Source organism: Sinocyclocheilus grahami, unplaced genomic scaffold (assembly GCF_001515645.1).
Source record: "Sinocyclocheilus grahami isolate Dianchi unplaced genomic scaffold, SAMN03320097.WGS_v1.1 scaffold1503.1, whole genome shotgun sequence".
Classification (NCBI taxonomy): Eukaryota; Metazoa; Chordata; class Actinopteri; order Cypriniformes; family Cyprinidae; genus Sinocyclocheilus; species Sinocyclocheilus grahami.
In genome coordinates, this window is record NW_015506682.1 from 92,491 (window position 1) to 109,248 (window position 16,758).

General features: G+C 37.1%; 1 protein-coding gene across 1 annotated transcript in view; it reads right to left on the bottom strand.

Moving 5' to 3' along the window:
* LOC107570770 (utrophin-like) overlaps positions 1-16,758 on the bottom strand; it is a 187,253-nt gene that overhangs the window by 86,398 nt on the left and 84,097 nt on the right. The window contains 8 exon segments of the mRNA XM_016257031.1: positions 889-1,043; positions 5,274-5,479; positions 7,444-7,561; positions 7,768-7,970; positions 8,059-8,173; positions 9,335-9,436; positions 14,889-15,071; positions 15,582-15,722. Of these exon segments, the coding sequence (XP_016112517.1) occupies positions 889-1,043; positions 5,274-5,479; positions 7,444-7,561; positions 7,768-7,970; positions 8,059-8,173; positions 9,335-9,436; positions 14,889-15,071; positions 15,582-15,722 (1,223 nt within the window).

The following is a 16,758-nucleotide window of genomic DNA, read 5'->3' on the forward strand; positions in this document are numbered from 1 at the left end:
AAAAAAAAAATACATGCCTGATTCAAGAAGGGGGTCTGACGGCCAAAAATTATTTTACTAACTTATTAATTTTAAGTTAAATTGTGCTTTGTTGGTATAGTGTCTGCTAGAATGTTAAAAATGTTCTGTTAAATATTTTTAAATTGTTGCTTTGCAATTGATTTTTTTCTTTGAAAAGCACATTTTGGCTTTTTAATTTATGCAATGGTGAAAAAAAAAAAAAAAGGCAAAATACATGGGGAAAAAAAACTCAAAAAACCGTGTTCGGTATTTGGTCCAGTGTTTCATTTTGTTCGGTTTCGGCTTCGGCCAAGAATTTTCATTTCGGTGCATCCCTAATATTCATTGACATTATATTCATAAAAGCATAATGATGATACCATGTATTACTAAATTATCATCATGGTAGTTTTTCATGACAGCGTAAGTACAGTAACATATATGAATTCAATATTATGATGGTAGTATTTAAATCTGCAATATTTGTTAAAGGACAATTACAGTAGTAGCATTTATTACCACAAAAATTATGATGACAATTGTTCGGCAATACTCAGAAAAGCACAATAACAGTAATATTTATGGCAGCATGTATTTGTGACAGCATAATAGCAATAGTATTTACTAGCATTTAATTACCACAATATTAAATGCAGCAGTAATAACCTTTATGCTGTTACACGTAATGATGATCCGTACGTCCAGAAGTGTCTGTGGTGTGTGTGTGATATCTGTGCATGCTAAACTGATTACGTGTGTTTATGACATTCTGTTTCAGAGTGTGTGTGCGCGTATGATTCATTTCCTCTCATTTACTGTAGATTAGGGAAATGAACACACATCGGTCTGTGTGTGGATACATGAGTGCATCCGTGTGCAAGCGCATACCTGTTATTGATGCTGTTCCACATCGTGTTGAGTTTGTCCATGACCTCTTTGACCTTGCGTGTGTCGTCAGTGGCATATTCCTGCAGAAGCTGATTGGACAGTTCATTAAAGGACGTCACGCTCTCCTGTCCTCGACTGAGCTCCTGCAGGAACGCCTGACAGCAAAAAGAAATCAATACATAAAGCTACCATCTAAACAGCACGGCAAAAAGCGGGTGGAGTCGCTATAGAAGTCTAGATGTTGTTTGGTTCATGTGTGTCCGTCGCTGCAGAGGGTAACTTTACCTCAAATGACTTCAGAGAATCACTGTCAACAACCTTAAAATCTTAATTTCTAACCTAAGGCAAACATTAAAATATATGATCATGCCTAAAATATCTGCGAGTTTAAAACATTTTAATAATATATGAATACCAAACAATTAGGCAGTGAAATTATTATGACTCTAGCACCCCCTACAGGTGCGTTTCTGTAGTGTGTGTGAGTGAGTGAGTGAGTGTGTGTGTTTGTGTGTGTGTGTGTGTGTGTGTGTCTCATGTGTGGTGTGTCGTGTGTGTGTGTGTGTGAGAGTGTATCATGTGGGGTGTGTCGTGTGTGGGTGTGTGTGTGAGTGTATCATGTGTGGTGTGTCGTGTGTGTGTGTGTGTGAGAGTGTATCATGTGGGGTGTGTCGTGTGTGGGTGTGTGTGTGAGTGTATCATGTGTGGTGTGTCGTGTGTGTGTGTGTGTGAGAGTGTATCATGTGGGGTGTGTCGTGTGTGGGTGTGTGTGTGAGTGTATCATGTGTGGTGTGTCGTGTGTGTGTGTGTGTGAGAGTGTATCATGTGGGGTGTGTCGTGTGTGGGTGTGTGTGTGAGTGTATCATGTGTGGTGTGTCGTGTGTGTGTGTGTGTGAGAGTGTATCATGTGGGGTGTGTCGTGTGTGGGTGTGTGTGTGAGTGTATCATGTGTGGTGTGTCGTGTGTGTGTGTGTGTGAGAGTGTATCATGTGGGGTGTGTCGTGTGTGGGTGTGTGTGTGAGTGTATCATGTGTGGTGTGTCGTGTGTGTGTGTGTGTGAGAGTGTATCATGTGGGGTGTGTCGTGTGTGGGTGTGTGTGTGAGTGTATCATGTGTGGTGTGTCGTGTGTGTGCATGCGTGCGTGTGTGTGTGTCAATTCAAAAGCCACATTTACACCTGTGCTATTAAGTGCATGGTGACTCAGAAATGCTCTAAAGAAGAGTCTACAAGACGATTACAAGTCATTATTTACCGCAATGTTTAATCTGACAATCATTTCTTCACTTAATTGATGAGAAGCCCTTCTTTTTTTCTTGCATATATTATGTGGATTATATGTAGGATTTCAAACACTGTTAAAATTAAAGCTAAACACATGCATATTTAATTAATATTAGTGAAGTACTAATTATAGTGGTACTACTTGTGAAAACATAATTATGGTATTTTTTGTGTCAGTATTATGATGGTCATTTATTGCTACAATATGCATGAGAGTGTTATTACATTAGTATTCATTCACATGTATTGCTGCAAAGTTCATGAATCTATAATTGTTCACATTTAATATAACTATATTATTATGGGAGTATTTATTACCATCTATTTCTAAAATATTTGTACAAGCATAATGTTGTATTTAACAGCGCAATATTATTACAGTAGTATTTGTTAGCATTTATAGCAACAATATTTACGAAAGCAAAATTATAATAATATTTAATATCACAATATTACTATTGGAGGATTTATTAGCATTTATTTAAAAAATATTTGTAAAAGCATAATCAAGGAAGTATTTAACAGCAAAAGTATCACAGTAATATGTATTAGCATTTATTAAAATAATATTAATGAAAGCATAATTAAAATAGTATTTCATATTACAATATTGAAGTATTTCTTAGCATTTCTTTCAAAAATATTTATGGAAGCATAGTCAAGGTAGCAATTTAATCGAGCATAATAATTAAAATAGTATTTATTAGCATTTACTGAAATAATATATTACGAAAAGCATAATTATGGTAGCATTTATTACATTATTATTATAGTATTTATTGACATGATATTTGTGAGAGCATAATTATGATACTATTTGACTAAACTGTACACAACTCCTCAGAAATGCTCTTAAAAACAGTCTGCAAGACTAATATGAAATCTCATTCATTCATGATTTAATGCAGTGATTAATTTGGCAAGCATTTCTTCAACTAATTGATGAGAAACTGATGAGAGCCCTCTTTTATATACTGTAATTTGGATTATATGTAGGATTTCAAACAAATGTTTCATATTTCAATATGAATATATTAGTCACATTTTATTGCACTCTGTTTGTTGATGTGAATGCACGTTTTAAGTGTAACAACAGAAATACTTGCATGTCTACAACATGAAGAAAGCCAATCATTTTTTTTCCAAACGTTGTTGCCCTCCAATGAGTTCAAATGAAGGGGAAATGACCTTAAAAAGCCATTTTATTATATATATATATATATATATATATATATATCGAACCCACAACCTTTGGGTTATGAGTCCGACTCTCTAACCATTAGGCCTACCTTTTCAAGGTCATGTAAAGAACAGCTGTATTTTAGCAACACGAAGTTTGAAAATACAAACAGTGAACACAAAATATCTTAAGGTTTGCTCTGTCTCCAATTGTAAACCAGAAATATGCATCTTTCATTAGGAACAGCTCCATTGCCTCTATTTTGTTTCTAACATGCCCACAAAACTAAAAACACACCAAACCTCATATAAAACCACATGTGCTGAATTTACTGCGCTCAGAACTCATCCTTGAATTCATCTACTTATATTGCGGTCATGCTGAGAAAATAAATGCAAGTGACTAATGAACAAATGACTAGGCCTACAAATAAGAGAAGCTTGCTGCACTGACAGAGAAATATGGAGCTGACTGGAAGAACCTGCGATAAAGTGAAAGAGACTGTCTTTCTTTGAGAGATTGCAGACTTTTTTAAAGGAAGATGAACAGGTTACAGGGAACATGATAAGACTAAACAAACATGCAGATAAAAAGTTTAGACTGACCAGTTATGTCAAATAAATGTAGCATTGTATCAGTGTCTCAGCAATGGATGCTCAGCAGTGAATGGGTGCCGTCAGAATGAGAGTCCAAACAGCTGATAAAAACATCACAATAATCCACAAGTAATCCACAACACTCCAGTCTATTAATTAACATCTTGAGAAGTGAAAAGCTGCGTGTTTGTAAGAAACATTAAGATGTTTTTAATGTGTTTTGCATTGCTTCCAGCTAAAGTATGGATTCTATGCATAATATCACTTTCTCCAGTGAAAAGTTGTCACGTGTGAACCAGGAAAGAAATCTGCACAGACCAAGCACGGTTTACAAGCCAAAACAGTCTGAAACTGCTCTGAACAAATATGTGGGTGGATTTTGATGTGAGAAAACAACAGGGGATGGACTTTTTATCAGAGGAAGCTTTATTATGGATTCATATTTTAGCCAGAAGCAACAGTTTGAAGTTAAAAACATCTAAATGATGGATTTGTTTCTTACAAACACGTGGCTTTTCACTTCTCAAGACGTTAACTGATGGACTGGAGTGGTGTGGATTATTGTGATGTTTTTATCAGCTGTTTGGACTCTCATTCTGACGGCACCCATTCACTGCAGAGCATCCACTGGTGAACATGTGATGTAATGCTACATTTCTCCAAACCTGATGAAGAAACAAACTCATCTACATCTCGGATGACCTGAGGGTGAGGACATTTTCGGGAGAACTGTAGCTGAAGCTGTAATCCATTTGTCTGGTTTGATTGGCAGTTCTTTAATTAGGTTAAATGATTAATCAAACATGAATCACATCTGAAGTTTTATTTAATAAATATGAAGCTTTTCTATTGAAAAAAATCATAGTGGGCTTAATTGGAACATGTACTTAGAAGCCACTCCAGACTTTTAATTAAATAAAGCAATTTAATTTTGTCACTTCCTGACAAAACATACCATGAGTGTTTACTCTTCACTTCAATAGCCACTTTAGTGAAAGCCTGTTCAAATAACTATAAGAAAACATGAACAGATAAGATTCAGATGATCTTAATAGGGTCACTTCTAATGTTAATTAAATGACAAAAAGTGCCACAAAAAAGCCTGATGGATTTCTGCTGTTCGCTCAACTACAAATCACACTGATCCAGATCCCAGTATCATCATATAAATCGAAAACATGATTTCTTTGTTTGAAAGTGCATGTGTCTGGAGCTGAGACCAAGTTTTGACACTTACGAACGATCTTATTTTAAAACTGGAAGAGGAGCAAAATGATGGCAAATCTTTACGGTAACACAGGTCAAAGGTGAAAATTAAAGATCTCACCTTGTTGTCACTGATCTGTTTAGTGAGCGGCCCTCGGCTCAGCTGCAGCAGGCTATGCAGATGCATCTCGTGTTGTCCAATCAGAGCCTTCACCTGGTGCCTCTGCTCCTCCCATTGATCGCTGTGGCCGATCATGCATTCCAGCTGCAGAAGCCGCGCCTCCACGCCGTGCTGTGTGCCGTCCCATTGGCTGCGGACCTTCTCCACTGACACACAGCAGGGAGAGAGGAATGAGTCTCACTATCTCACACAACAGATGCTCCACACGCTTCATTAATACATGAGTATAAAACCGTCTGAGGTGTTATTCATCAGAACCACCAATTGAGCTCACTTCATTTGCTTTATTTATTTTTATATAACAACAGCCAATTTGTCAAAGCTTTCTGTACTTCCTGACAAAAAAAAACAAACAATTACAAGGATAGGATTACAATTATGACTAAGATAATGATTAAAAATGATTAAGAATCACAAGAAAGACTAAGATTAAGACTAAAACAAAGATCAAAGATTAGAGCTAAGGCTAAGATTAAAACAAAGGCAAAGCGAAACTAACACAGAGACTCAGATTAAGAAAAGGCTAAAACTGAGATTAAAATCAAGCGTAAGATTAAAACAAACACTAAGATTATGATTTAATATTGAACACTAAAATTACAATTAAAGATTATGATTTAAAAAACATTTGATTAACAATAACAAGACAAAAACCGAGATTAAGATAGACTAAGATTAAAAGTTAGACAAAGACTAAGACCAATGCAAAGCCAAAGGTACACTGAAATCGAGTTTAAGATAAAGGTCAAGAATAAAACTAAGATTAAAGTTAAGACAAAGATTAAGACAGAATAAGATCATACATGATTGGGAATCACACGAGAGAAAGCCTGAGTTTATAATAAAGACTAAGATTAAGATAGAAACAACAATTAGGTCTAAGGCAAAAACTAAGACCAAGGCAAAGTAAAGCTGACACTGAGACTGAAATTAAGATAAAGGTCAAAACTAAGATTAAGGTTAACATAAAATCATAACTTAATATATGATTTAATATTGAATACTAAGTTCATTAATACACGAGTATAAAACCGTCTGAGGTGTTATTCATTAGAACCACCAATTGAGCTCACTTCATTTGCTTTATTTATTTTTATATAACAGCCAATTTGTCAAAGCTTTCTGTACTTCCTGACAAAAAAAACAAAACAATTACAAGGATAGGACTACAATTATGACTAAGACAATGATTAAAAATGATTAAGAATCACAAGAAAGACTAAGATTAAGACTAAAACAAAGATCAAAGATTAGAGCTAAGGCTAAGATTAAAACAAAGGCAAAGCGAAACTAACACAGAGACTCAGATTAAGAAAAGGCTAAAACTGAGATTAAAATCAAGCGTAAGATTAAAACAAACACTAAGATTATGATTTAATATTGAACACTAAAATTACAATTAAAGATTATGATTTTAAAAAATGTGATTAACAATAACAAGACAAAAACTGAGATTAAGATTAAGACTAAGATTAAAAGTTAGACAAAGACCAAGACCAATGCAAAGCCAAAGGTACACTGAAATCGAGTTTAAGATAAAGATCAAGAATAAAACTAAAATTAAAGTTAAAACAAAGATTAAGACAGAATAAGATCATACATGATTGGGAATCACACGAGAGAAAGCCTGAGTTTATAATAAAGACTAAGATTAAGATAGAAACAACAATTAGGTCTAAGGCAAAAACTAAGACCAAGGCAAAGTAAAGCTGACACTGAGACTGAAATTAAGATAAAGGTCAAAACTAAGATTAAGGTTAACATAAAATCATAACTTAATATATGATTTAATATTGAATACTAAGATTGAAATAAAGACAAAGATTAAAAATGTCAATCAAAAAAAAGAACTGAGATTAATATAAAGGCTAAGATTAAGACAGAGTAAGATCTATATCTGTCTTTCTATCTATCAATATCTAATATCTATAGACGTCAGAATGATAGACAGACAGACAGAGATAGATAGATAGATAGATAGATAGATAGATAGATAGATAGATCAAAAGCAAGATTAATATTAAGAAGACACGATTAAGACAGGTTAATACTGAACCCAAGATTCAGACTAAGGCGGAGATAAAGAAGATCATGATGAGTATATGCTCACGTTTCTCTGAGATGGAGGTGCGCACGTCGAGGTTGGAGGTTTTGTTCTTGATGTTTTGTGCCAGAGTGATGATATCTTCCAGCTGTGGATGTCTCTGCTCTAGATCACCTTTAGTCACCTACACACAACCACAACACAGGGCTTTAAACATGACCAGGGTTTAGCGGTCTGAATAATAATTCTGTGTAGACAGAAACACAGCCATAAATCACTGCTTTTATCTTCTATTTAAGGAAAGATCTACTAGCTATTTGCCAGCCTATCAAGCCAAACGTCTTCAAACTGAAGACAGACCCCCTCTCAGGTCTAATTCTGCGGCCTGACCTGCAGGCGGCCGATGGTGGTGTGGATCTCCTCTTTGTCTCCCACTGTGACGATGTTGGATTTGAGCATCTGGTGGATGAGGAGCAGCCAGTCCGCCAGCTCTGTGGCCGTCTGGTGGAGGTCGCTGGGGCCCACCAGCTCTGGGCTGGGACGCCGCTCCTCGCTCATCAGACTGACCATGTGCACCGCAGACGGCACGCTCCCTGACACACACACAATCCACAGTAAACACTCGATTACATCTGGAAGAGCAGCGCGAGTGTCCAATTTACCTGTGTGTGCTGCACTCACCTGTGAACTGCTGCTGAGCCACTTGTTGTGTCCATGGAGACAGAGGCTGTTGTGGCGTCTCCTTCAGTCTGGCATCCAGAGCTTTCCAATCTGCAGCCAGCTGTTCGATTTTACTCTACACAAACACACATACATCCACTTCATTCTCATTCATCTCTGCACTTTACAAGCAAAAACACAACAAGAATGGAGCTAGTGCTGCATGACAATTTGTCTACTTCCAGTGTAGTTAAACAGTTCACTGTTGATTGGTAAGTACACACTTTTTGAGCGTGTCGGAAGAGTATTGAGACAATCTACCACATCCTAAAACTGTATAGTGTTACGGTCTGTTCACACCAAGATGAGTATCTGGTGCAAATATTTGGTGCCGTAAATATATCAACTTGAACACTAATGCAAACATCTGCATTGTCAATGCAACAAGAGTTTTTTTTTTTTTTATGGATTGTTTTAATCTCTTTTCCATTGCACTGTGAAGAAAGCTGGCCAACCGGTAAGATTTGCATTCTTGATCACATGCCTAGAACCACTGCTTAAAAATAAAACCAACGCTCTTCAGTGAATAACAGAAGTGAATCTGTACTCTTGCATTTGGTGTTGTTTGATGAACACCATTAAAAATGCAAATATCTGAAAAGTAATTACTGTTACAGCAAATAGTCTAAATTCTGTTTGACTTCCCAACGTTTATTATGCATTGCATGAACAGAAAAATTGCATACGAAAAACACTTGTGCTGGTGTAAGCTAGGGTTATTAGTTCAACTAAAATGATCAAAAAACACTTGTAGTTGAAATAAATGTTAACTGAAATGAATGAATTTATTTCAGCTAGTTTCCAAAGCAACATGTAAAACACCTCAAACTAAATATAATAAAACTAATTCATATCACTAACTACATCATTAATAATTATTTACTAAAACAACCAAATAACTAATAATTTAAACTGATATTAATAAAAACTACATAGACAAACTATATAGAAAAACTAATAACAAAAAAAATTACAATAAAACATAAAAATAGAAAATATAATACAGTCTAATTCAAAATAATAACTATATAAAACTATCAATGATATCAAAATAACTCTGGTGTGAACAGGGCTTTAGCATTAAGCTCAACTGATTTAGAGTAAAATTCATTACTTTTCATAAATTAAAAACTGCTTTGGCATCACACTATTAATGATAAAAGTAAGTGAATTGAAGCCCAGCACATACTCTACATTGTTTTTTGTGTTGTTGTTTTTTTTGCTGGGTGACACAAACCTTTTCCTGTGGTAAAAGCAGCTGTTTCCTCTGGAGCTCAATAGAGTAAGACAACAGCTCCTCCAGCTCCCGCTTCTGCTCTCGCATGGACATTTCCAGAACCTACACAAACACATGTCCGTCATTAAATCATTGATCATTTATTGATTCTCCCTAATTCTTCTTTTAAATGGATTCCCAAATGTTTGTGTCAGCCAAAACCAATTTGACATGAAATATTTTCTTGAAATATCTCTGAGGAAGTTAATATTTCAATAATTTAACAACACATCCGGTCAGACTGTAAACAAATTAAATATTTCAATTTTTAGTGTTTAATTAATGATTAGCTTTTTATCAACTCACAAACCCACTGCAGTTCTTACATTAAGCCCAGTTTTGATATTAAAGAAGAAAAAAAATGTTTTTTATTTTTTGCTTTGCTTCTTTATTTCAACATGGTACATTCAACGGTACATTTAAAAAAAATAAAATAAAAATAAGCCTGTGGTTTGGCATGCACTCCCCTCACCATGGTGGCGTGCGTATACCGTTACCCATAGCGACCCCTAGAGGACGCAGTTTGAAGTTCCCTTGAAAGGGAACGTCTCAGGTTACGTATGTAATAGAGGTCTACACGGAGGACCCGAGACCCGGGATCCGTACGGGTTCGGGGCTATATTTTAAATAGACCGGGTCGGGTCCCAATCTATTACTTCGGGTCCCGGGTCTGTTTAACATTGTGTGTAATACCCGAGTCGATCGGACTCGGAGAACACCCGGCTGTAATCAGAGTCAGTCAGCGCTGTGCGTGTTTTGTTTTGTAACTTTCAACTTGTAAAATTAGGATGAGAAAAGTGTGAGTCGGTAATTTGAAATAAGGTGTAGCACATTTACGGGTCTCTTCGGGTTCGGGAATTTTTGGACCCGTGTAGACCTCTAGTATGTAACCATGGTTCCCTGAGTAGGGAACGAGACACTGCATCCTCTAGTTTCCTTGCCATGCTTCAGACGCAAGCTTCAGACAAAGAAGCGGATGACATGTTCTCCCGGCGCCTATTTATACTGTGGTCACACCGGTAGTGACGTCATGGCTGTCGCCAGCCAACATGTTGTTGGTGTTTTGAATGTATGTTTCAGACACGGGTCACGTTGAGGCGTTCCCCATAGCGACCCCTAGAGGATGCAGTGTCTCGTTCCCTACTCAGGGAACCATGGTTACATATGTAACCTAAGACGATTACAATAATTGAACAACACATTCGGTCACACTGGCATGCAGGAAAACAAATTAAATATTTCCATTTTTAGTGTTTAATTAATGATTAGCTTTTTATCAACTCACAAACCCACTGCAGTTCTTACATTAAGCCCAGTTTGGGAAATTAATGTAATGTTTAATGCATTTTATGATGTTGATATTAAAGAAGACATTTTTGTTTGTTTGTTTTGTTTCGCTTCTTTATTTCAACATGGTACATTCAATGGTACGTAAAAAAAAAAAAAAAAAAAAATTTTCCATTGTGCACAGCGAATATTTAAAAAGGTGTGTTCAATAAAAACATGAACACAGTTTGTGTTATTTAAGCAGATATGTGACTTAGGTAACAATTAGATCATATTTCATGATTTATACAAGATATTTGAGTACATCTACGGGTTCATAATAGAGGTCTACATGGAGGACCCGAGACCCGGGATCCGTACGGGTTCGGGGCTATATTTTAAATAGACCGGGTCGGGTCCCAATCTATTACTTCGGGTCCCGGGTCTGTTTAACATTGTGTGTAATACCCGAGTCGATCGGACTCGGAGAACACCCGGCTGTAATCAGAGTCAGTCAGCGCTGTGCGTGTTTTGTTTTGTAACTTTCAACTTGTAAAATTAGGATGAGAAAAGTGTGAGTCGGTAATTTGAAATAAGGTGTAGCACATTTACGGGTCTCTTCGGGTTCGGGAATTTTTGGACCCGTGTAGACCTCTAGTATGTAACCATGGTTCCCTGAGTAGGGAACGAGACACTGCATCCTCTAGTTTCCTTGCCATGCTTCAGACGCAAGCTTCAGACAAAGAAGCGGATGACATGTTCTCCCAGCGCCTATTTATACTGTGGTCGCACCGGTAGTGACGTCATGGCTGTCGCCAGCCAACATGTTGTTGGTGTTTTGAATGTATGTTTCAGACACGGGTCACGTTGAGGCGTTCCCCATAGCGACCCCTAGAGGATGCAGTGTCTCGTTCCCTACTCAGGGAACCATGGTTACATATGTAACCTAAGACGATTACAATAATTGAACAACACATTCGGTCACACTGGCATGCAGGAAAACAAATTAAATATTTCCATTTTTAGTGTTTAATTAATGATTAGCTTTTTATCAACTCACAAACCCACTGCAGTTCTTACATTAAGCCCAGTTTTGATATTAAAGAAGAAAAAAAATGTTTTTTATTTTTTGCTTTGCTTCTTTATTTCAACATGGTACATTCAACGGTACATTTAAAAAAAATAAAATAAAAATAAGCCTGTGGTTTGGCATGCACTCCCCTCACCATGGTGGCGTGCGTATACCGTTACCCATAGCGACCCCTAGAGGACGCAGTTTGAAGTTCCCTTGAAAGGGAACGTCTCAGGTTACGTATGTAATAGAGGTCTACATGGAGGACCCGAGACCCGGGATCCGTACGGGTTCGGGGCTATATTTTAAATAGACCGGGTCGGGTCCCAATCTATTACTTCGGGTCCCGGGTCTGTTTAACATTGTGTGTAATACCCGAGTCGATCGGACTCGGAGAACACCCGGCTGTAATCAGAGTCAGTCAGCGCTGTGCGTGTTTTGTTTTGTAACTTTCAACTTGTAAAATTAGGATGAGAAAAGTGTGAGTCGGTAATTTGAAATAAGGTGTAGCACATTTACGGGTCTCTTCGGGTTCGGGAATTTTTGGACCCGTGTAGACCTCTAGTATGTAACCATGGTTCCCTGCGTAGATAGAAAAACACCTGCATCCTCTAGTTTCCTTGCCATGCTTCAGACGCAAGCTTCAGACAAAGAAGCGGATGACATGTTCTCCCGGCGCCTATTTATACTGTGGTCACACCGGTAGTGACGTCATGGCTGTCGCCAGCCAACATGTTGTTGGTGTTTTGAATGTATGTTTCAGACACGGGTCACGTTGAGGCGTTCCCCATAGCGACCCCTAGAGGATGCAGTGTCTCGTTCCCTACTCAGGGAACCATGGTTACATATGTAACCTAAGACGATTACAATAATTGAACAACACATTCGGTCACACTGGCATGCAGGAAAACAAATTAAATATTTCCATTTTTAGTGTTTAATTAATGATTAGCTTTTTATCAACTCACAAACCCACTGCAGTTCTTACATTAAGCCCAGTTTGGGAAATTAATGTAATGTTTAATGCATTTTATGATGTTGATATTAAAGAAGACATTTTTGTTTGTTTGTTTTGTTTCGCTTCTTTATTTCAACATGGTACATTCAATGGTACGTAAAAAAAAAAAAAAAAAAAAAATCTAAAAAGTAGTCCGAATAAATGGCCTAATACGAGTAACCTAGATTACGTCACTAACTGCAGTTTTCATCATGTAGTCTGAAATCAGTAATGGATTCTGCTCACAGACCCCCAGAAATGAAATTTTTGTAATTATATAATCGATCTCAGTGCATTTCAGAACATCACACTTAACACTTTCTTTCTTCTATGGAAGATATTTTGACAAATGTCTCCGTGTTTTTCCACACAATGAAAGTAAATGGTCACCAAAACTGCTTGGTTACCAATATTCCTTACTTAATATCTTTTGTGTTCCACAGAAGAAAGTCATTCAGGTTTGGAACGACATGAATTTGCACTGATGAACTGTTTGAGATGGAGGGTGCTGCGTGTGAGCGTCTGACCTGTCTCTCCGCGGGTGTGACGTCACTCAGAGACTGGCTGCTGATGTAAACCCAGTCGCCCAGTCTGCTCATGCGCTCCTGGAACTGGCTGTAAGACGCCAGCCTCCTCTCGTCCTGCAGCGGTGTGTGTGTCTGCAGACGACCCTCCACCTCACGCACCTTATCCAGCAGCTCGCGGCTCACCTACAAACACACACACACACGTTTCCACATGATAAAATTTCATTCTGTATTGTATTTCTGTAGGTCAAAACCCAGAAACGAGTTGTATTTTAGCACTTCTGCTTCTGTTGTCATGAAGTCAATAAGTCAATGGAATGGCTTTTTGCGTGAATGACTGAAGTAAGGTCTGTGGTGAACACAAGCTCAGATATTATCACGCTTTTACGCTTTTACTTTAAGCTTTTACTCGTCTTGTCTTGTTTGCTAACTAGTGGCTCATTCTAAATATAAAAATCCTGGCTTTTTGCCGTGGGAACCAGGTTGATGCTACTTGAAGGTTGGCCTACAAAACTATGTCATCATTGCAGCGCTCTACTGTCTGTGTCTCATTTGACATCATTAAAACTATACCAGATAGACAGCCGTGTAGATGTGAAAACATGAGGGCGACACTCACAAAAAAGATATAAAAGCAGACAGACAGAGAGAGAGATTTTGTTGTGATTGTGTGCGATAGAGTTGTTTCCGTACTTTACTCCAGCTGAGGTTTATCTGCCTTATTTTGTTCACATGAGTGTCTCTGTCCTGAGGACTTTTTGACAAGATCTGAGAGCCAGTTTTATTCAGCCATGACAGCGTCTCATTCTGAGCATCCATCTCCTCCGTCAAGGCCTGAGAGACAGAGACAGAGTGTTAAAGCAGACATTCTGATGCACTAGCAGCTGTTTTTGGAGTAATCAATGAAAATGCTTTATAATTAAACTAACTTTTTCATTTATTTATATTTTTATTGTTTGAGCTTTTAAACTAGGGGTGTTTTAGTGTTAATAGTTGTGTTTAGAGTAATTTTACACTAGCTACAAAAATATGCAGTCTTTTTTTTTTTTTTTAAGAAAACAAAAGGACACATGTAATGTAATAAGATACTAAGAATGTTTCTTGAGTATCAAATCAGCGTATTACAATTATTTCTGAATGATCATTTGACTGAAGACTAGAGACTAAAAGACAAGACAGATTAAAAAAATTTTTTTACCAATCTCAAACTTCTCAGTGGTAAATATATGTGTGTAAGTGTATACATAAATAAAAAAAAAAAAAAAAATCTAAAAAGTAGTCTGAATAAATGGCCTAATACGAGTAACCTAGATTACGTCACTAACTGCAGTTTTCATCATGTAGTCTGAAATCAGTAATGGATTCTGCTCACAGACCCCCAGAAATGACATTTTTGTAATTATATAATCGATCTCAGTGCATTTCAGAACATCACACTTAACACTTTCTTTCTTCTATGGAAGATATTTTGACAAATGTCTCCGTGTTTTTCCACACAATGAAAGTAAATGGTCACCAAAACTGCTTGGTTACCAATATTCCTTACTTAATATCTTTTGTGTTCCACAGAAGAAAGTCATTCAGGTTTGGAACGACATGAATTTGCACTGATGAACTGTTTGAGATGGAGGGTGCTGCGTGTGAGCGTCTGACCTGTCTCTCCGCGGGTGTGACGTCACTCAGAGACTGGCTGCTGATGTAAACCCAGTCGCCCAGTCTGCTCATGCGCTCCTGGAACTGGCTGTAAGACGCCAGCCTCCTCTCGTCCTGCAGCGGTGTGTGTGTCTGCAGACGACCCTCCACCTCACGCACCTTATCCAGCAGCTCGCGGCTCACCTACAAACACACACACACACGTTTCCACATGATAAAATTTCATTCTGTATTGTATTTCTGTAGGTCAAAACCCAGAAACGAGTTGTATTTTAGCACTTCTGCTTCTGTTGTCATGAAGTCAATGGGTTTTTTGAATGGCTTTTTGCGTGAATGACTGAAGTAAGGTCTGTGGTGAACACAAGCTCAGATATTATCACGCTTTTACGTTTATTTTTTAAGCTTTTACTCGTCTTGTCTTGTTTGCTAACTAGTGGCTCATTCTAAATATAAAAATCCTGGCTTTTTGCCGTGGGAACCAGGTTGATGCTACTTGAAGGTTGGCCTACAAAACTATGTCATCATTGCAGCGCTCTACTGTCTGTGTCTCATTTGACATCATTAAAACTATACCAGATAGACAGCCGTGTAGATGTGAAAACATGAGGGCGACACTCACAAAAAAGATATAAAAGCAGACAGACAGAGAGAGAGATTTTGTTGTGATTGTGTGCGATAGAGTTGTTTCCGTACTTTACTCCAGCTGAGGTTTATCTGCCTTATTTTGTTCACATGAGTGTCTCTGTCCTGAGGACTTTTTGACAAGATCTGAGAGCCAGTTTTATTCAGCCATGACAGCGTCTCATTCTGAGCATCCATCTCCTCCGTCAAGGCCTGAGAGACAGAGACAGAGTGTTAAAGCAGACATTCTGATGCACTAGCAGCTGTTTTTGGAGTAATCAATGAAAATGCTTTATAATTAAACTAACTTTTTCATTTATTTATATTTTTATTTTTTGAGCTTTTAAACTAGGGGTGTTTTAGTGTTAATAGTTGTGTTTAGAGTAATTTTACACTAGCTACAAAAATATGCAGTCTTTTTTTTTTTTTTTTTTTAAGAAAACAAAAGGACACATGTAATGTAATAAGATACTAAGAATGTTTCTTGAGTATCAAATCAGCGTATTACAATTATTTCTGAATGATCATTTGACTGAAGACTAGAGACTAAAAGACAAGACAGATTAAAAAAATTTTTTTACCAATCTCAAACTTCTCAGTGGTAAATATATGTGTGTAAGTGTATACATAAATATATGTGTTTTGATGTTTTCACTAACTAATGTCTACTAAATATATATATATATATAAAACAACAATAATAATAATTGTTATAATGTACCCTAAAACTAAAATAAAAAAAAGTTTCTCTGGCTTCTTTAACTAAAAACAGAAAATAAAGCACATAAAAACAAAATAAACATGTCCATGATATAAAAAGCTAAATAATAAGCCACTGCTGAAACTAACTAAAACTAAACTTTGAAACTAAAATTTGAAAGTAGCATTACAATAAATTTAGCAATGCAAAATTATAGAAAACATTGTAAAAACAAAACTAATATTAATAATAAATGAACAATATAAAATAGTGGCTACATACTTTTTTTTAAGGGCTTCGTGAATAGCATCTATGTAGTTAGTTGATGATGCAGGCGAGTGTGTGTGTTTGTGTCTGTCTGTATGCGTGTGTGTGCGTGTGTGTGTGTGTGTGTGTGTGTGAGTGTGTCTGTCTGTGTCTGTGTGTGTGTTTTTGTCTGTCAGTATGTGTGTGCTGCGTGTGTGTGTGTGTTTGATTGTGTCTGTGTTGCGTGTGTGTGTGTGTGTGTGTGTGTGTGTGTGTGTGTGTGTGTGTGTGTGTGTGTGTGTG